Source organism: Ammospiza caudacuta, chromosome 8 (assembly GCF_027887145.1).
Source record: "Ammospiza caudacuta isolate bAmmCau1 chromosome 8, bAmmCau1.pri, whole genome shotgun sequence".
NCBI classification, from domain to species: domain Eukaryota; kingdom Metazoa; phylum Chordata; class Aves; order Passeriformes; family Passerellidae; genus Ammospiza; species Ammospiza caudacuta.
In genome coordinates this window covers 8,541,872-8,562,796 of record NC_080600.1, presented here as the reverse complement: position 1 = coordinate 8,562,796, position 20,925 = coordinate 8,541,872, and the positions used below count along the sequence as shown (strand labels likewise).

At 45.2% G+C, this 20,925-nt stretch overlaps 1 protein-coding gene across 4 annotated transcripts in view; it reads right to left on the bottom strand.

Annotated features, from left to right (window-relative positions):
• The window catches only part of LRRFIP1 (LRR binding FLII interacting protein 1), a 108,544-nt gene that overhangs the window by 31,764 nt on the left and 55,855 nt on the right, over positions 1-20,925 (bottom strand). For 2 of the 4 annotated variants that reach the window (XM_058810020.1, XM_058810018.1), the window contains exons 4-12: positions 20,250-20,297; positions 18,998-19,042; positions 18,434-18,484; positions 15,116-15,148; positions 13,628-13,675; positions 10,271-10,327; positions 7,414-7,494; positions 5,331-5,396; positions 1,718-1,795 (exon numbers count right to left, since the gene is read on the bottom strand). The exons of the other annotated variants lie outside the window; for them this stretch is intronic. In XM_058810020.1, the coding sequence (XP_058666003.1) occupies positions 1,718-1,795; positions 5,331-5,396; positions 7,414-7,494; positions 10,271-10,327; positions 13,628-13,675; positions 15,116-15,148; positions 18,434-18,484; positions 18,998-19,042; positions 20,250-20,297 (507 nt within the window). The remainder of the gene's footprint in view (positions 1-1,717; positions 1,796-5,330; positions 5,397-7,413; positions 7,495-10,270; positions 10,328-13,627; positions 13,676-15,115; positions 15,149-18,433; positions 18,485-18,997; positions 19,043-20,249; positions 20,298-20,925) is intronic. 4 annotated transcript variants of the gene reach the window in all.

Here is a 20,925-nt window from a genome sequence, read left to right as displayed (position 1 = left end):
CCCTCTGTTTTTTAACAATTTTAAAAACTGAATGTACCCTTAGAACACCAAGACTTCAGAGCACACAGCTCTGTTGTATCACTTCTCAAATGTCAGACTCCAAAACTCATTCTCTGTGGCAAATGAATGTTGTTATATTTTGGTTTACTGTAAGCTGCATGTTTCCTCTACCAGACATCCTAGAGCACTCAGCAGCAGTCCCCATGCTTGGAAATAATTCAGAAATACCCAGAGCTGGAAACAGCCACAGAGAGGAACAGAAACCCCCTAAAAGCAGGAGGTGGACAAGCCTTTAGTGATGCCCTATGAAGGCTGACCTGGAGCAGAGGCTGGGCAGAGCTAAAGAATAAAGCAGGGATTTATTAAAAGGCCTCAATGGATCCACCTTGGGCAGCACAAGAGCCCAGCCAGGGCTGCACCCACGGTGAACCCAAATGGTCACAAAATGAATAACTGGTCACAGAGTCTCATAGTTTTATAAGTTCTGCTCCATTTGCATAGTGGAGCTAATTGTCCAATTACAGCTTTAGATTATGAAGTCCCATCCTGCTTGTTTTTTCTCTCTTCAGTCCATGTTGTTTGTGCTCTTGGGCCTGAGGTTTGGATCATTTATCCTTGGTCCCCAGCAGGACAAGGAATTGTTTTGTCTCCCTGCTCTGTGAAGAGAGCTCACCAACCCCTAATATGAAGCTCAGACCCACCCACTAAAGCAGCACAGAACGTGAAAAATATAAAAGCTAAAACCTGAGGCATCATTAGACTTGAGCATTGCTCAGCCACAGCTTGTGCTGGGTGCTCTTTATCCCTCTAGAACTTCACCCTGCTAAAGACTGCAGTGCCTGGCACTTTGCAGTCCCACAAAATGATCAAATCCAACATCTGGAGAGCCCTGCAGCTCTGCACCAAAATTCTGCTCACTGGACAGAAACTGAACTGCTTGAATGCTGCAGGAGATTTAGGGTTTCCTGCTCCCCAGAAGGAGACACAGCACTCCCATCAACATCCCAGTCTTTTCCACAATAACCTTGCTGGGCTTTTTTCTCCATTTAAAGCAAACACAGCATTGTCATCAGAGTCCAAAGTGCATGAGAGTCCAAACATGCATCTGCATAGAAATCACTTCAGTTTTGCAATTTCTCCTCTGGTTTCTTTGTCTTAACATGCATCTGCATAGGAATCACTTCAGTTCTGTAATTCCTCCTTTGGTTTCTTTGTCTTAAGTACTGCCCAGAAAGTCCAATTAACACCCTAAGAAACTCACAGAAACACCTTTAAGTAATTTTCTTCATCACTGCATTTATAAATCCAGGGATACAAGCCCTGATATTTAGAGGATTCATGCTCAGATGAGTGACTAGTGGTTACTATTTAACAGTGCCATTAAGGGAAATGCCTGAGGTAGGTGTACCTGAATCACTAAAAAAAACCATCTTCCTGCTGTTTTATGGACTACCCGGTTGCAGATAGAATTTTATAGCTGAAATTTCTGTAGAAATCCTTCTAGAATTTTATAGCTGCTGCCATTGCTACTACTAGAGAATTTTTCACTCTGAGGTTCCAAACATTTAGGCAGATTACAGGAGAAGTGTGACAGCACTTTTAAGCAAATAATACATCCCTTGAGGATTACTCAGAGACAGTGACCTCTCTGCACAAAAAAAGGACCTTGAAGGAGAGAGGAATGAAACAAAGGGCAAAGAGAAAGAGAGGAGCTCACCACTGGACTGGCCCGAGCAGAGCTGGCTCTGGAGGATGCCCGGGATCCCGACCCAAGGTAGCAGCTGTACTCAGAGGGCTGCAGCAGAAAATCCAGGAACAGCAGGCAGAGAAAAGAGAGAGCCATTAGAACTGGCAAGGGAAGCAGGAGAGGATGTGGAGCATCACATCTGAAATCAGTTCAAGAGATGGTGACATGCAGCTGGACAAAGGAACAGCAGTGAAAAACAGAGAATTGTTAATTTGAAAATCAAGGCAAGCAGTAATTCCACTGGCAGTTCAAGTAGAGATTTGACTCAATTCTTAGAATACTAATCATTTATTTATATCTCTTCAGGTACCAGTGACAAGTAAACAATTCAGTTTCTCTACAAAAACCTCCATCCTACTACTTTCCAAGAGCTCTGGTAAATCATTTTCCCATGTTCCCAACATTGTGCACATATAAAATGAATTCATGCTCTGCAGGCCAAAGGAAGAAACATCCACCTATGTGGGGATTAAAGTAAAAACTGAGCCCAGCTCAGAGACTGAGTCTCTCTCCTGGTTTTCCAGCACCTGCAGTCCTCATCTCCTGCCAAAGAAAGTCTTGTAGCTTTTTTTGAAAGGAAACATCTGAGCAGAGATGCAGGGCAGGGCTGGCTGGTTGCTGACAAGGACAAAGAATGTGTCCATGCTCTTTTATTTCCAGAGGTTTTAATGCAGTGGACACGGATCAGGGAAATAAAAGTTTAAAGCATCAGGGAAACAGAACTAGAATTTACCCTGGAAACAATGAGTTTATTTCAGAGGTGATTAGGACTCAGAAATAACACACAGAAATCTGAAGAATTATTATGCTTTGGAGATGCTGTGGGTTTTTTCAGGGCTTTTTCTATTAAGTCACTACAGGAGCAGCCAGGCCACTGCAGGGCTGCTCCATCACCATTAGTCACAGCAGCACAGCATCACCCACAAATTAAGCTTGCAGCACTAATGAATGGTGAGAGGGTAAGCTGGAAACAACCCCAGCCAGAGCAGAAGCACAGGGTCAGCCCATAAAACCTCCTGTGCAGGGTGCACAGCCCTCAATGAGCCCATGGGCAGGGCAGTGCCCTTGGATGCACCCTGAGGGAGGGCCTGGCACGGTGTCCAGAGCAGCTGGGGCTGCCCCTGGATCCCTGGAATGGTCAGTGCTGGGCAGGGCTTGGAGCACCCTGCAGAGGGGAAGGTGACCCTGCCCAGGTGGCCTTTGATGTCCCTTCCAACCCCAACCATTCTGGGATTCTGTGTCTAACACTGGCTTTGTGCACCTGATCTTCATTTCAGAGGTTATAAAACTCTGCTGCACACTGCTTCCAACTACTGCCAGTCACACAATAATTCCTAAATCAAAGGCAAAAAGCACTGAAGTAAAAACACAGGTTTTGTTTGGTCACTGCAGTGTTTTATGCCTAACAAAAGAAGGGTTTAGAATAAATTTGAAATGTGTGACAGGGAAAAAGCTCTAAGTACTGATGAGCCCCATATTAATGTTTCCAGGCCCTATTTATCCCACAGCTGCTCCCTGTGCATTGCAGGGCTGACTGTGGAAGTGGCTGTGACCAAGCAAGGCCACTTTCAGCCTCACCCCCTGCATCCACCTGCCCTTCCAAAAACATTTTTGGGAACAGCCAGCAGAGGTGACACTCCCTCTCAGGTTCAGAGGCATTAAGGCAACCACAGGTGCTGTGACAAGGTCACTGCCTCTGGGGCAAACCCCTCCTGCTCCAAGTCTCTCATTACTCCAGGAACTGGAAAGGCTGGGTTACACACAAATAAACACCTCTGGCTCAGGATGGGATGGGGATGAGGATGGAGGGAGGGGAAAGCACCAGGGTTTCAGTCCTCATGCCACTGACAGCCCCTGAAAGACTTGCAAAGAGGTTTTGGGCTGAAAAGTTTGCTGTAAATGATTTCTCACAGCTGTGAATCAGCAGGCAGGCAAGAGGATGGCACAGCCCTTGAAGGACCAACAAGTGCTTAGAAAGCATTCTTCAAAGTGTTTCCTCCTCCAAGCTAATAAAAATGTGATGTTTAAAGTTAACATCACTGCTCTGCCTCAAGGTTTTTCACTCTTATGGCCTTAGAAGGTGGTTGTTTGTTTGCTGGGGTTCTCTTGGTTGGTTGGGTTCTACTATGAGAGGCAGAATAAGCAGAGGGCTCACAGAGGAAGACTGAAAAATCTAAAGAGATTGGCTTTTTTTCTTTTTTGTTTTCCAGGTGGACACAACAGCAGCAGATGGACTGCCTGCCCCAAACACCCACAGAGGAGATATGAAGGCATTTGGTGACTTTTAATCTGTAAACCAACTTCTGGAGTTCCTTTTTTGAAAATATACAATTTATATGGTCATTCCTTATATTGTTGCTCCCCATCCATGACAGAGCCCTCCACTCTCATCAACACACATTTTGGAAGCACTGTCACACATATGACTGTAAAACATACTTGACTATAAATCCAAGAAGCAAAACCAAGCAAGCCATATATTCCCAAAAATCATTCACTTCACACTGCTTATGTGGAACTGATTTTTAAATTTTTGGCTGATTGTTTTTCAAAATTGTATTTGACAAGAAGAATTAAGTCTCATGGAGGGAAAGGAGGCAGACCTGAATTCCCTGTCCCACAGAGGGATGAGTTCCCATTGGAAACTCATGGGAAATCCAAGAAACAAAACCAAGCCACCCATATATTCCCAAAAATCATTTACTTCACACTGCTTGTGTGGAACTGATTTTTAAATTTTTGGCTGATTATTTTTCAAACTTGTATTTTTCTCAGTTTTGACAAGAAGAATTAAGTCTCAGGGAGGGAAAGGATTTCATGTACGGCCTTTCCAAGGTGTTTTATCTGCAAACTGAGTGTGAGGCAGACCTGAATTCCCTGTCCCACAGAGGGATGAGTTCCCATTGATCACTCCTCCATGGATTCTCGTGGGAAATCCAAGAAACAAAACCAAGCCACCCATATATTCCCAAAAATCATTCACTTCACACTGCTTGTGTGGAACTGATTTTTACATTTTTGGCTGATTATTTTTCAAAATTGTACTTGACAAGAAGAATTAAGACTTAGGGGGGGGAAAGGATTTCATGTATGGCCTTATGGATTTCAGGTATGGCCTTTCCAAGGTGTTTTATCTGTGTGAGGCAGAAGCGGATTCCCAGTCCAACAGAGGGATGAGTTCCCATTCATCACTGCTCCATGGAAGCTGGTGGGAAATCCAAGAAACAAAACCAAGCCACCCATATATTCCCACTTCACACTGCTTATGTGGAACGGATTTTTCAATTTTTGGCTGATTATTTTTCAAAATTGTACTTGACAAGAAGAATTAAGACTTAGGGGGGGGAAGGATTAAATGCATGGCCTTCCCAAGGTGCTTTATCTGTGTGAGGCAGGAGTGGATTCCCTGTCCCACAGAAGGACGAGCTCCCATTGATCACTGCTCCATGGAAGCTGGTTGGAACGGTGCTCCCACTCCTGCTGCCTACAGCAGCAGGTCCTGGCTGTCACACAGCCCAGGCGGGAGGTTCCCCAGGCCGGCAGAGGACAGGGACAGAGCGGGGAAAAGCAGAAAAGCTCTTACAGCACGGGAACTGGGGGCACTATAGCGCCGGCTCCCGCTGTAAATGCTCTCGTCGTACACGGACGCCTACAATGAAACACAGAGTCAGCACGGCACGGCACGGCACTCAGCCTCTCCGCACACTCACAGACCCACCCAGAACAAGAGCAGGCAGCCAGCAGCGTGGGCAGGGACAGGGACACCTCCTGGGGGCAAGCACGGGGCCATCTCCCGGGTGCAACACGAGCAGCATGCAGGGGAAGAGCCGAGGCGAGCGAGCGTGCAGCATCTGACACACCCCCAGGTGGGACACCAACCCTCCTCACAATTCCATTTTAATTTAATGCTTTGACTGCCTACCCGTGAAATGGCTACATCAATTCTTACTCTGATCCCATCGGTTTCACCTTCACTGCTGGTGCTGGCAGTGATGAGCTTCACTTACCTCCTAATAAGCTCCACTTACCGGCCAGTTTAGTAAATGAATAAAATAGGAGGAAAATGAATGTTTCAAGACAGACTCTGGTTTAGCACAGAGATATATGGCTCAGGAAACTTTAAGCTTTGAGAAAAAAATCTGAAAAGCTCATTTTAAACAAGAAGGCAGGAATTTGTCTAAAAAATTATATTTGTGAACAGATTTTTGTTAGTTGTTAAGCAACCAGCAAGAATTGATGTTGCCTCTTTGCCGCTCTGTCCTGCTGCTGGAAAGACACCGAGGAAGACAATTCCCTGGCAGCATCACAACCCCATGAGCACAATCCCAACATGAATTAAAGGAAGGCTCAGCAAACTCAGGTGTGCACAACCAGCATCACACACGTGGCATTCAGATGGATGGGACACCAGGGGTGAGACAAATAAATGCACCCAAGGGGGAATTACAGACAGAGCAAGGGACAAGGTGTGCATGGCTGGGGGTGGGAGGCTCTGGTGTTGGTGCTCAGAGCATCAGCACAACAAACCCTGTAACTCCTGGCTGGCAGGGCATCGCTGTACAGCAGGGAGGGCTGGGGGAGACAAGCACAACACTTTTTGGTTTGGCACAGAAAATTAAACAGGAAAAAAAACAAAGGTGCCAACAGCAGAATGAACCCTCTTGGTGAGAGATTAGGATCACTACATGACAGCAGAAGGAAGCCCAGTACAGAGAGTATTAGTCATGTGCCCCATGAAAGCATTAGATCTCTGCTCCCAAAGACTAAGAATACCAAGCAGGCACGTGCATTTCCTACAGGAAGGGAGGACACAGACAGTATGCAAAAGCAAAACAGTAAAATTTAATTTTAGGTTGTTAAGCTGTTATTGTCTCCCACACGTTTGTGTAGAGGAGCCAGAAATGGGGTTTGTCCTCACGAAAAAGAGCTACACAGAAGTGCTTCAAAGCACACACTGTTAGTTGTAAGATCATCTCCTGTGTGTTTCACTATTCACAAACACAGAGAAAACACAACCAATTCAGGAAAAATTACAAGTGTTTCAATCAGAGCAGCCTGAAACAAGTGTTAGTAACATTCCCCCCCAAAATGCAGGACTCACACAAACCCAGAGCACTCTGTGTCTGTGGCAGAGCTGGGTGCAGGAGGCTCCAGCAGTGACCCCAAACCCAGGTCCTGCTGCCAGTGCCCCATCCACAACCCTGGGGCACTGCTGGAGCTCTGCTGGCACCAGCTCTGTCACACACAGGGGACAATGCAACCTCACAGGTTTCACACTCCACTGATGCTCTCCCAGCACTCTGGGAGCTGCTTCCCTGTTATTTTGAGTGGTGCAGACTGGATTGTCTCAAACTCACCAGGCTGACACGCTATGCAGAGGAGCTGCCTCAAACAGAGAACTTCAGGTAATTAAGATTTCCCTTATCTTTCCAGACCAACAAGGAAAGGGAGGAGCAGCAAAGGAAAAACTGACTGTGCTCATTTTAAAACAGTTTTCCATTACTCATTCCAAATCTTAAAAAGTCTGGTTTGTTCGAGGCTTTTTTTAAAGTTTCACTAAAAAGAGCTACAGAGACTCTTGACAATTGGTCCAATTGATTCCTAAGCACAAGAGGTTGTATTATCCAAACAAAGTCCAGGCCAGGTGAAGCCAGAGGGCAACAGACCCAATTTCCATTTTGGGAAGAAAGTTGAGATGTGGAAGCATAGCTGCTGTTGGGGAGACCCAGGTCAGAGTAGTAGGAAGCCTGCATTAACAAACAAAGCAAAAAAAAAACAAAAAAGAAAAAAAGAAAACTCCTTGAGAACTCAGCTTCATTCTTTATTCCTTTAAATGGGAAGCAAAAAGTAAACTAAGTGAATACAAACTGCAAAGCAGCCACAGTGGTCACAGATGCAAAAAGAAGGGAGAACTGCATTAAAGCTGTGAAGATGTGTGAAAACTGTGGGACCACTGAAGCACTGGAAAAATGCACTGGTCAGAGAGCTGGCCAGATTCCTCCTGGGATCCTGGGGAGTTTATGTCCTGCAAGCTACACCCTGAGATGCTGGGAGATGGAGAGCAAAGCCAGGGACCAAAGCTGCTGCCTGTGCCCAGCAGGAGTGTGAGCAGCCACTGTCAGACATGGCAAGACTAAGTGGGGAGAAAACTGTTCTCTAAGAAGGGAGATTTTAAGCACCTTCTTTAAATTAAACACCTTCTCTCCTTGCTGTCTTCCTTGCATCCAGTCATCCCTGCACTTCTGGTCCACTCAGGAGATGTTAATGAGGAATGGTTGCTCTGAAAGATCTCACACTTTCACCCCCTTTGCTGCTCTCCAGAGCTCTCCTTTCACACCCATTCCCTGACACCTTTCCTCTCCAAACATTTCTCAGACAGCCAAGGCTCTCTGCTTTCAGCAGTCAGCTCCTCACAAACCCTAACTCATCCTTCTCTCACCACTGTGGTCCATGGAGGTGGTAATTTCCTCACAAAGGAAGGAGATCTGTGGCAAAATAAAGGAATTTGTTTGATTTCTTCTGAAATTTAGATATGTCACAATACCCACAGGTACAGGCTGAGGGCAAATCACTGTCCAACCTCAAAAAAAACCTAACCCAAGAAACAACCAAAACCCCTCAAACAATGCCTGTACAAGGAGACTTTGTCTGAAGGGAAACCTGAAGTGAACTTTAAGAAATTATTTTCATTCCTGCTTAGAGTTTGCAATCTGCACGTGGGCCGTTTGGCACATGGCATTAATCATATTTAAGGGATCAACCTGTGACACTGAAAGTGCAGTGTGCACATGGAGATCAGCCCATTCTGTGACTTAAAACTGGACACCCATTTTGGAAACAGCCATTGCCAGCAGATTCATTCATCATTTCCCTGCTGCCCTGAAGAATTTTCCTATTTTTCATTTTTCCTTGTCACTTTGTGATTCAGCTTGGGCATTTTGGAGACAATATTCCTAAAAAGTGAATGCCAACCAGACTGGCATCAATTTGAAGTTTCAGCTACTCTGAGTTACCCCCAAACCTTCCTCCCCCTCCTAATTAATGATTAATCCAAACAGCAACAGAACTACAAGGAACTAACGATGTTGCTGTAATTAAGCCCTACTCAGACTAAACCCCCACGCTGCAAACACCAATTCCAGCATGATTTTAAATTATTTAAATGGCAACCAAACAACCTCTTCTCCCCTGGACGACTTTCTTGCGGATATTTTGCTCTCCCTGCAGCCCTTGGAGCACTGGAGAATGTCAGTAAAGAGTAAGAACATCATTTATCACCAGTGCTACAGAATAAAGCTCCTTCAACTCCTCAAATGGGCCAGCAACAGGACAGGCTGTTTTTTCAGCAGCTCAAGCAACAGCATTTCATTGTCTCTTATCCACATAATGCCAGCTAAATTATATGGCAGCAACAATTTTAGATGGACATGAAATATCAGATTTCACTGTTTATCCAGGCTCCTGCTTAACTTTGTGCCTACAAAGTCACCCCCTGAACTCCCTCTCATGTTCAGCGTGTTATTGCTCACACACTTCGATAAATGGAGGCTTAAAAGAGTTTATTTTTGGCCTAAACACTGAGCTTTAGGCTGCACAGCACTAAATTTCTTTAGAAGCCTTGATAGCATAAAGATCAACAGGCTCTGAGCTTTTTGTGTGGCTTTGTTAAAATAAAGGGGGAATAAAAAACCCCAAACAGTTCCCCCTCTGCCCCCAGGCTGTGCCTGGACAACCCCTTTAAATCATCTGCACAATCCCCAATATTTAACAAAGCAGGGCCAGAAGTTGCTGTAATTGACACACAACACTTCTGCTGGAACATTGTGACCTCCATCCTCACAACTGAGTTAATTATTAAGCTTTTCTGGACTGGAAATAAAAGTCCAGCAATGTTAAGTAGTTAAGTGGGAACACTTGCACTGGCTCTTCAGCTCTGTAGGCGTTTCCAGAAACCCTAGGATATGGTTTATAAAGGGAAAAAAGAAATAAAAACCCAAAAAACCAAAGGCATTTAGTTAAGCAAACTTCAAATAAACAATGTGCATTTGGGGAAAATTGAAAATCCATTTTAACTATGTAAATTCAAATTCAAAGTCCATTTTAACTACGCAAATCTCAAGGCATGGTCTAAATTAGGAGATTCAGTGCTAGAGCACAGCATGAACACCTTTGCAGAGGTGGAAAAGCACTCACTCTGTTTCCAGCATGTGGAAACCCTCCCTGCCAGTGCTGCCACAATGTAATTTCTAACCAGTTTTGTTCACAAGTTAAAGCAGTTCTGGCTCCCAAGATCTTTCTGTACCAATTTCTGAGACTCCCCACTCAGGGCTTGATTTTTGATTTTTTATTTCCCAGATTTTGATTTTTTATTTCTTGCTGCACCTCCAGTGCCTGACAAACTCCAAACCCACAACGTGCAAGACAGGTAAAACCTGCTTCACTGCCAAAAAGAATTTGCTAATTAGCTTTAATCCCATCAAATGGAATGATAGAATTTTATAGCAACAGAAATCATCTACTAACCCTGCTAGATTTTCTACTCTGGGATGATCCATACACGTCTTCCTCATAACCATTGGTCTGTTGTGGAAGGAAAGGAAAAACAAAAAAGGAAAGACAGAAAGACAAAAAAGGAGAGAAGAAAAATTGACGTAGACCCCGAAGGGAGTTTTTAAGCAAATGTCATCACTTATGAAAGGCAAAGGCAGAGACAGAACTTTTCAAAGATACAACAGGAGCAGTGCAGGATTAGGTCATGATTTCAAACATGAGGACACGAACATTTGTGTCACTGCCTCTAGAACAGCCAAAAATGTCAAGGATACTCCTGCTTGCCCTTTTTGATCCCCCCTTCTTTCTTTTTTTTTTGCCTCCCCTATTATTACTATATTTAAACATTATTCTATATTTAAACACTCTGTGAACGGAATAGGACACAAAATGGGGACAGAAAGGAGATCAGATACTACAATAAAGGGCATAAATCACTATAGCTCTTTATACCTCAGGCAGCCAAGCACCTAAAAAGCTGCAAATTGTAGTAGAGGAATTAATTCCATTTGAGAAATCCAGCTTAGCAAACATGCAGCGCCGTATAAATTCTCTTCTTTTTGATTTTGAGCATCAGAATGAAACCCAGACAGTGGCCATCTGCCTCACCCCAGGGTTCTGAGGGCTGGCAGGAGATTTGGGTGGGCTCAGCTGTCCTCCCTGGGGTCAGCAGGGAAAACAAACAAGCCCACAAGGACTGCTCCATAAACAAGGTGAGGTGCTGCAAATCCCTGTGGCAGCAGTGTTGGGAATAAAAGGAAACAATCAGTGACTCAGTTTTGAGTCTGGGAATGGGGTGGTGAAGAAGAGAACCTAAAAGTCTCCTCAATGGACAGCATTAAAAGCTCGGGTTTCCCCAGCAATTCACTGTTCAGGTATCACCTCACAACCAGCCCTGGTTTAACACTGAAAACAAGGAAGCACTCTGTGTATTTGGGGTGGGGGCTTGGTGGAAATTTAATTAGAATTTCTATCAAAATTGAGTTTTGAAGTCCATGCTTTAATGAGTTCCAAAATGAAAATCCACTAGAACCAATCTGAATCAATTTCCAAGAGAAATATTAATCATCTACTATACAGCCACTTGCATGAAAAATTAAACAAATTAACTTAGAAACCAGTTCAGAACCAAGCTGGGAAAGCAACTTCTGGGAAAAGCTTAGAATCTCTATTGAAATGCAATACTATCACCCCAAATGGAAGGCAAACATCCAAGTTTCTTTTATTCAAGAACTGATTTGAAATTCTGCTGCAGCCTTCTCACACAGCTTGGCTTCTTTCCAGCTTTCACCAGGTTGTTGTTTGTTTGGTTTTTTCCAAGCTCCTTGAATTTCTCCAATGCTTAAGAATGGTTAAAATGGATCTCCAGCAGCTGAAGGCAGCGCTCTGTGCAGACCAATTACCTCCACCACCCCTTTTATTGCTACACTGAGGACTTGTTTGCCTTTTTCAGCTGTGCTATGTTGACAAAATGTAACCTCAGATCACTATCTGAACCATCCTATTACTCTGTAATGGTACCTTCATTTTTCCCAGATGTGGTATTCCCCATTTGTTTTTACTGTTATTCCATTTTGACAAGCTGTCTCCTGTTTATCATCAGTATTTTCACTCTAACCCTGTATGAAACTGCCTTCACTCCCTGCACTCAGCCAGCCAGGCAACACAGACTCGTGGGGAACTGCTTTTCCCTCCTTAAAAAACCCAGATGATGCTGTCTTAGCTGGGAGCAGAGCAGCTGAGATCCTTCCCAGCTGTCCTGCTCTCTAATCAAGCTCTTTTTCAACTGTACATTCCTTTTACAAGAACGAGGTCTGGCCCAAGGTTTCACTTCATGTCATGCAGAGACAGCCAGGAGCCTCACAGTCAATTCTCAGGAACATCCTTTATGCCCTGAAATAATTACCCTGCTTAGGACCTCCAGCTGAACTGGCATGATGGATTTTCCACAAGGCCAGGGTAACTGTTTATCACTTGACAGTTCAGGCCCTTCTAAAGGAATCTGCTTTATTTGCCCTGTGTCTCTGAGATTTGAGCCTGAAGCCCCAGAGCTGAGGCCATTTCCCCTGCCCCTCTGACCCATCCTCTCCAGAAACCTCTCCATTGCATATTTCTGAAGGCAAATGCTCCAGGCAGCTCTAGGAGAGCAGGGTCAGTTTTATCAGACCTCGCTGGCCTTTGTTCTAGGCCACGTATACATGCAAAGCATCTGACCCTTATGAAAATTAGAACAAATAAAACTGCATGCTAGAGAGGCTAAAAAGATGCCATTTTACTTTTCTCCCTTTTGTGACCCTATTTTTCTCTGTATTTTCTTCTTGCTTTTGACAAAGGAAACCAATTCCACTGCCATTGTGTCCATTTCTCCTTGCAATGTTTTTTACCTCAGGCTGTGGCTCCTGCTGCTCCCTCAGGTTGTCTCAATCCCACACCCAACTTCCAGCCCTCAGAAAAACACTCTGCTCGTTTCCAGTGTGGCAAAGAACCCCAACCCAGCCTCCAGCTGTGATGAGCTAAAGAATAAAGCAGGGAATTATTAGGAGGCCTCAATGGATCCACCTTGGGCAGCACAAGCGCCCAGCCAGGGCTGCACCCAAGATGAACCCAAAAATGGTCACAATGGATGACCAGTCACGAGGTCTCTCACTTTTATAAGTTCTGGTCTATTTGCATATGGGAGTTAATTGTCCAATTATAACTTCAGGTTATGAAGTCCCATCCTGCTTGTTTTTCTCTGTCTAGCCCTCATTGTTTGTGCTCTTGGGCTTGAGATTTGGATCATTTGTCCTCCATGGGACCATTGTCCCATCTGGAGAAGGAATTGTTTTGTCTCCCTGCTCTGTGAAGAGAGCTCACCATTCCTTAATATGAAGCTCAAATCCACACACTAAAGCAGCACAGAACCTAAAAAATATAAAAGCCAAAACCTGAGGCATCAGTGTCCTCTTTGCCTGCCTGGAATTGCTCCCCATAAGATTCACCCATGACAGGGGGTGGAATGAGATGGGGTTTCAGGGGCTTTCTAACCCAGACCATTTGGGATTCTATCATATTCTCTCAATATTGCCTATTACTGCCAAAGTTAGGTAGCTCCAGTAAGGTTTTGACTTTTCCCACATGCTCTTTATGCACAGCACTGAAATAAGAGTTTGGATTGGCCCACATTTTGGAGATGAAATTATTCAAATGCTCATTATTCCCTATCAAGTGCTGATAGCTGTGGTGTATCCTTGACACTGGGCTGGCAGCTCTGCCACCTGCACACACTCCTTGTCCTGCCACAGCAGCTTGGGAGGCAGAACCCTCTGTGAGACACACAGAAATACATACTGCTTTGGAGTAGCTCTTCTTTTTGGTCCTCTCACTCTCTAATCCAGCCTGCAGTGGGATGAAGAACGTGGGGTGAGATCAGTGAGTGTGTGTGCACCCCCATGCAGGGCCAGGCATGCATATCCCCATGCAGGCAGGGGAGCAGGGCAGGGCTCAGGGAGCAGTCAATGGAATAAAACACTCGATTATTGGGAATATTGCTCGGTTATTGGGAATATTGCTTAAATGCACTGGTAAATTTAGCAGCTGTGCTCCCAATCAGCCACGCTGGCTGGGCTCAGTCAATGCACAGCTGTCCATCCTGACTGTATCAATAGAGCCATGCAAACACCCCAACGTGCTGCAACTATTCTGGGATGTAGGTCAGGCACAAAGGGATGCGCTGAGCCCCTGGCTGGAAACGGGAATGAAGGAGAGGGGAAAAGCAGGAGAATCTACAGGACTGCACTGCCCAGTTTGCTTCCTGCAGACTCCAGCACACCTCCAGTTGTGGACATGTTCTCAACTGAGCTTTAGTCCTCATTGCCCCTTTCTGTTCTTTCAGGAGCTGCTTTATCTCAGTGTTGTTCCCAAGAGCAAATACTCGCTGTCAAAGCATTATTATTAATGTGATTTTGTCCCCTAGAGTGAAGGTAACACGAGCTGCAGCTTTGGCAGGCAGTGTGTTTGTCCTGTCTGTCACTGTCATATTTTCTGGAAAAATCCCTTCACCAGGGTTTCTTCTCCTGGGAAGCTAAGAAGCCTCAGACAGAAAAGAAAACAATGATTATCTGATTGCTTCTCCTGTGTTTTGCTGCTTTGGAGATTGTTTATCCAACAGGTGCTTGTTTGATTGGTTTCATGTGAATTGTTTTGACTTAATGACCAATCACAGCCAGCTGTGTCAGGACTCTGGGAAGTCACGAGTTTTCATTATTATCTTGTTAAGCCTTCTGTCTGTATCCTTTCTCTATTCTTTAGTATAGTTTTAGTATAGCATTCTTTAATATAATATAGTATCATAAAATAATAAATTCGCTTTCTGAGAACATGGAGTCAGATTCTCAATTCCTCCTTCGTTCTGGGGACCCTGAAAACATCACATTCTGTCACCTTTGCTAGATCTATTTACAGGGAGTTTATGAGAGTTTTGTTCCTTTCCAGATCTGTGCTGAAATAAATCCAGATGCAGCTGGTCCAACAATGGACAGGCTTTAACAGAGACAGTGTTTCAGGGGAAATCCATTCTGCCCTGCCTGTGGCAACCTCTGAGCCAAACCCAGCTCAGATCTCTCTAATCATCTGTCACTTCTCATCGGAACTGTGTCAGAGCAGGAGGAGAGGGAAGTGGCACCCTGACATCACAGACCACAAACTGCCTCAGGACGCCTCCGGATCACCCTGATCTCAGAGCAGTTATCACAACCTGGGTTAGCTGCTTCTTCATGATTAGGTTTTGAACACACACACACACACACACACACTCTGCAACTTGCAGACTGTTCTCACCACTGGGTAGGTGCTGGCATAATCCAAATGAGACTGTAAAGGCATGAGAGGAGAGGAAAATCAGAAAACAAAGGAAAACGCAAGTTATGTCAACCAAAGGAACTCCCCCAAAACAAAACAAACAAACACAAAAATAGGCAGGGAGATGGAAATTCCAACAAAAGAACTTTGATAGTGCAGGATCTCTTGCACAAAGGCACAAGTTTGAAGTTGGGAGGATACAAAACAAGGACGCACAAACTACTCAGGAGTGATTGATAAAATAAGGATGCACAAATTAATCATGAGTGATTGATAACACAACAATATTTCATGCTGATGGTGCTGGATTAGAGACAGCCAGATGGGAAGTGGGAGAACCAGGACAAATGAAATAGAAAAGGGACTGAAGAGAGGTTCAAGAGCCCTAACAAACACAGGCTGATGTTACTGAGGAAAATCTGCATGATACAGAACTCAGCTTGCAGAATTCCTGAAACAGGAGTGGCAGGAGCTGTTGATGGGCTCAGGATCATCAGGGAAGCTGCAGAAGAAGCCTCTCCATGGAGGAGCCACAGACAGACAGAGCCCTGGACCCCTGGTCCCTGTTTGCAGCACAGTGACAGCTCTGGAGCCTCAGCCCATTTGCTGGCCTGGTCTAATGAACATCTCTGGAGGTTCTGCAGTGCTGCCTGCTCTGCCAGAAGCATCCAGAAGCTCCCCAAAAGTGACCTCAGCAAATCTCTGGTGCCTGCAGTCCAGGCATCCACTTCAGAAATATTCCAGGAGAAAAGCCCAGAGAGAAACCCACACAGATCAGTGGGGTGGTGAAGCCCTAGGGAGAAGTGAATGTCTGATATTGGCTCATTTCAGTGGAAACTTCCTGCACACAAGAGAAGCACAGCTGCAAAAGGGAAGCCCTGGCACCACCAGCCCCTCACAGTGCAAGGAGCCTGAGTGCCAAAGATGGAAGAGGAATTTCCCAAAAATGGCATCCTGCAACAATGGAAGGAGAGCCTCCACAAAGACAGCATCATTCAGAATCCTCCAAGTCATTTATAAACCCTTCATGGACACAAGGCAACTGGTTCTGCTGCTGACTTCAGGCTAAAATAGCTCCAAAGCCAAACTGGACACAAGAACTCAGGTGAATTTTTAAGGTTAGTCAAAATTTATGGGGCTTTTGGCTTTGTTATTTTGAAGACAGATACAGCAACAGCCAAACCTTCACAGACTGGCCACAGATGTGGTCTAAAATTGCTAAATTACTAATTACTAAAAGCATCTGCTGTAAATCCACACTGGGAGAGTGATCAGAGAGGCTGTGCAGAAGGGCCTGGAGTGACAGGGAAGGGAAGAATGGCTTCAAACTGACAAAAAATAGGTTAAAATTGGGTATTAGGAAGAAATTCTTCTCTGTGAGGGTGGTGAGGCCCTGGCACAGGGTGCCCAGAGAAGCTGTGGCTGCCCCTGGAAGTGTTCCAGGCCAGGTTGGATGGGGCTTGGAGCAACCTGGGATAGTGGAAAGGGGTGGAACAAGATGAGTTTTAAGGTCTTTTCTGACTCAATTCATTCTGTGATTCTATCAATTAACTGTGAATAGAACAACTGGAAGATGTAGAAGGCTAAATTTCAGTTCAGACTGACAAATATTTACATCCTTCTACAATCCCAGTGACACAAAAACAAGGCAAGGAAGCTCTGTCAAAACTTTTCCTGTGCCTGCCTAAATATCAGCAAATGCTGCTTTTTGTGGACAGGGCCTGTGCAACATCACTGAGAAGCACCAGGGCAGAAAGTTTCAGGCAGATGCTTCTGTCAGAGAAGGACATTCCTTGCAGAAGTAGGAGGAATTTGGGGCCATCCCACATCCCTGGTTATTGCAGCCTGAGACTGCTCAGCAAAAAAGGGCCAGAAAAGCTCCTCCATGGATGGTGAGGAGGCAGAATGCAGGGCTTCTGCTCCTTAAATGTATACAAACCCCAGGATTGTGCTGCAAAAGCACCTCAGAAAGAATCAGTGGTGGATTTCCATGGAGAGAAGATGTTTCAGATGCAGATGTGCTATAAACACAGAGCTGGTGTGTTTGCATCGTGCCACATTACAGGCAGGGATACACAACCCATCTGTGTTGTCATCACCTTCCAAAGAGACAGAATTGATATTTCAACTGAACTAGAGATCTTTTTTCCCCTCCAAAAAATGCTTCCATATGTCAACATTTAACCCTAAGTAAAATAAACACTGCTTTTCACATTCTGCTGTGCAGAGAGGCTTTTCTCCACTGAGTCTTTGGAGCTTTGAGGCATCTGCTAGCTCTGAAAAGCACTCAAGTTTGTCATCTTGAGCAAAAAAGGTTTAAACAGCATTTCATGAGTAGCAATAAGGATTCCACTAAAAAGGGAACAAGGCAGCACTTTATATTTTTAAGCACATTTTTGTGCAGTTTTACAGTGGGATCCCTGAGAAGGCTCTGCAGCAGAATTTTCTTTTTTTTTCAATGAGTCTTTTAGTATGTAAAAACAGAGTTAAGGTTTACATAAATGTGCGTTATCTGGGAAAACACTGTCTCGACATTTTGAGGAAAAAACTGAACTTTTCTTACAGATGAGTGCTCAGTGCTTCACTAATCCCACCCTCCACAAAACTCAGGCCTGCAGATGATTTTCAAGTATTTCTAAAGCATTTTTAAAGTAACCAGTGACAGGACCTAAGGGAATGGCTGGAGCTGTGTCAGAGGGATTTTGGGGTTAGATATCAGGGAAAGGCTCTTCCCCCAGAGGGTGCTGGGCACTGCCCAGGGAATGGGCACAAATGGGCACAGTCCTGAGGCTGCCAGAGCTCCTGGAATGTTTGGACAAGGCTCTCAGGGATGTCAGGGAGGGATTGTTGGGGGGTCTGTGCAGGGACAGGAGATGGATGAATGATCCTTGTGGGTCTCTTCCGGCTCAGACTATTCTGTTATTTTATGAATATTCACCTGCAATTCCAAAGCGCCCAACACTTACTTCCACTGATCAATCACTTCTGGTTTCCTGAGCTAATAAACACTGACCCCACCAGCACTTCCCCTTCCCAAATTCCCAGTTTCAGAGGGAAACAGGGGAGCTCACAAGGTGCATGCAGACACCAATGTCTTGGCTGAGTCCCTCCTGCAGGAGTGAAGAGCAGTGACCATAAAGGATCCCTGCACGGGGCACACACTGCAGACAATCAGTGATCCACTTGAAAAAACCCAACATGGAACACGTCCAGGACAGTCCCCTTGGAGTGTGGGGGCACAGGGGACAGTGACAGCCACACACACACATGCACACAGAGGTTGCACAGTTTACCAACCCTGAGGCTTCCACGGCTACCCACTGACATGCGCTCATCTTCATCCGAAGCCTAGCGAGAGAAAGCGTAGAGACAAAAATAAACAGTGAAAAGAACACAGGTAAGAGGCACTGATGGCTTTGATGGGACAGGAGGAAGGGAGAGATGCACAAACTCAATGTTTTTACAAAAGGATTGCATTGGAAGTGTAAGCAGAAAGCAAATGAAATCACACCCTGACCAAGAAACAGTCAAGCACTTTACTGCAGGGTGAAGGAGGAGCTTGCTCAGGTGTTCCCTGCTCTACGCTCTTGGCCCTTTCATGAACATTAAACACTCCAAACAGGTTATTTCCCCACTTTCCACCCCCTTTACTCTTGCACATTTGCAAAAGCTCCCTGGAGTGACTGGGGAGAGGGCAGAGAAGTCAGGAAGTGGCTTTGGGGTTTCCTCTTGCCAGGGGAGGCAGGAGCTTGTTTTGGTTCCTTTTCTTTTGAGAAGGAAGTGCCTTGCACACTTATACAGTGTCTGTTTTCTTAATCTGAAATGTCTGTGTGAAGAGAAAAAGCAAAAGCAGGTACTGACCGAGGCATTTCTTCGGGCTCTACGGGAATAACGCTCACTGTCTTCCTACCAAGGCAGAGAGAGAAAACAGAGGGAGGTGTTGAGAGGACACACACAGCAACAGAGCCTTCCAGAAACACACACTGAGCTCCAGCCACGCACAGGAGCCAGTAAAGTTAAACCAAACAACAGGAGGTGACACCCTGTCGAAGCAGAAAAACCCTTCCTCCCTCCTGTGAGACCCCAAATTTCCTCTCTGCTACACTGGAAACGACATCAGATGCTTTACATTTCAACAAGCTGGTTTGAACAAATTGATCTGCCACTGAATTTGGAAACAGCAGTAGGAAAAAAAAAGTTTTAATATTGTAGTCAACAGAGCTGATTTCCAAGCAAGGGAACTCCCAGTAAGGTGGAATTATGCTCATCCAGCAAGGATTTGAGGAGACTTGGTGTGAGTCTGGAGCAGGTGGGTGGGTGGTCCATGCAGACCAGTATTTACTGATTAATTATCAAAGACCAAGGAATTTGGGGAGTTTGGGAAGTTACCTTCCACACTGGAAGCAGGCTGTTCAGTTTTGCCTTTGCAGCTTTGCAGGGCAAGGCCACAGCTTTCACTGGCATCACTGCTAAATGGCTTCATAAACTTAGGGTTGACACACATTTGAAGCCAGTGACTTCCAGCCCATTAGCAACTTCTTCATCTCCTATCATGGGTGTTAAAACAGTCAGATGTTGCTAGTGGCCATGTCTGTAGCTGGTATTCACTGGTTTTAGCAAATTCTAACATCCAGGACAGGGTATTAATGGAAAAAAAGTGAGGATTGCCACATGGCAGCAATGATTCCTCTGAGGGATTCCCCTGGGCCAGTAAGCGCTAAGGGAAATGAAACAACATGAGTGAAACTTGCCCACAATTTACCTGAAGGCAGATTTAAGAAGATTCAAGTGGTGATGAGACCCACAAAAAGTAAAATGAGCACAAAGACTCCCTGTATCCCAAGGGGCTTTAACAGGTTTTTATCCTACCCTAATCTTCCAGCAACAGTGTGGACACAGGTCTGTAAAAGGAGATGGCTCTAACCCAGTCCTTGCCACTTTTAAGCTGATCAAAACTCACATTTCAGTTGGAAAAGCAAGACTGTGGGATTGCTTGGAGTGGAACTCACACTCCCAATGGATGAAAATACCTACTTGGAGGGATCTCAAACTCTATGAACTACTCAGAACTGCAACGCGCAAAAGTTGTTGAGCTATGTTGATCAAGTCCTACCATCCATTGCTCGATGTCTCCCCACTTAGTATCCAGCCCATAATATTTCTACAGACAGAAAAGGGAAAAAAAGCAGAATTTAGATGAGAAAAGCAGACACAGAACATTTAGGCATGCACTGCCAGGCCTTGGCCAAGCCACACAGCTCCACATGACTGTGCCAGCGAGAGCTGTGCCGCGTGGCACCGGAATGAATGCCTGGGAAAAGCTGCCTGGAAAAGGGAAAGGGGAATTTGGGCACAACCAGGGTGCTCAGCAGCTTCCTCTCCCTCAGCACTGCAAAACCCCCCGTGCTGGGGGACAGGAGCAAGGAGAGTAATGAATCTTGAATTCCTGACCCAGTTAAGTCAAGACTCATTACAAGGGAGGCGAGCGCAGGACTCTTCCAGGATGAAAATTGCTGTCAAATCATGTTTCCCATAAAGGTTTGTCAAACTGGGCAGACAAGTTGGGTACAACTCATCTCTGGGCACCCTGATTTGCTGGATTAGAGCTCCACAGAGCTCCTTTCTGAGCACCAGGTTTTTTGACCCCCCTGAGAGCAGTGGCAGCACCAATGAAAGTACAAGAGGACAAGATCCACCTGTGTAGGCAAAGACAACACTGGGAACTTTCCCATGGACTTGAATTTCCTCCAGGCAGCAAGTTGTTCAAAGATCCACAGTTTAACAGGACT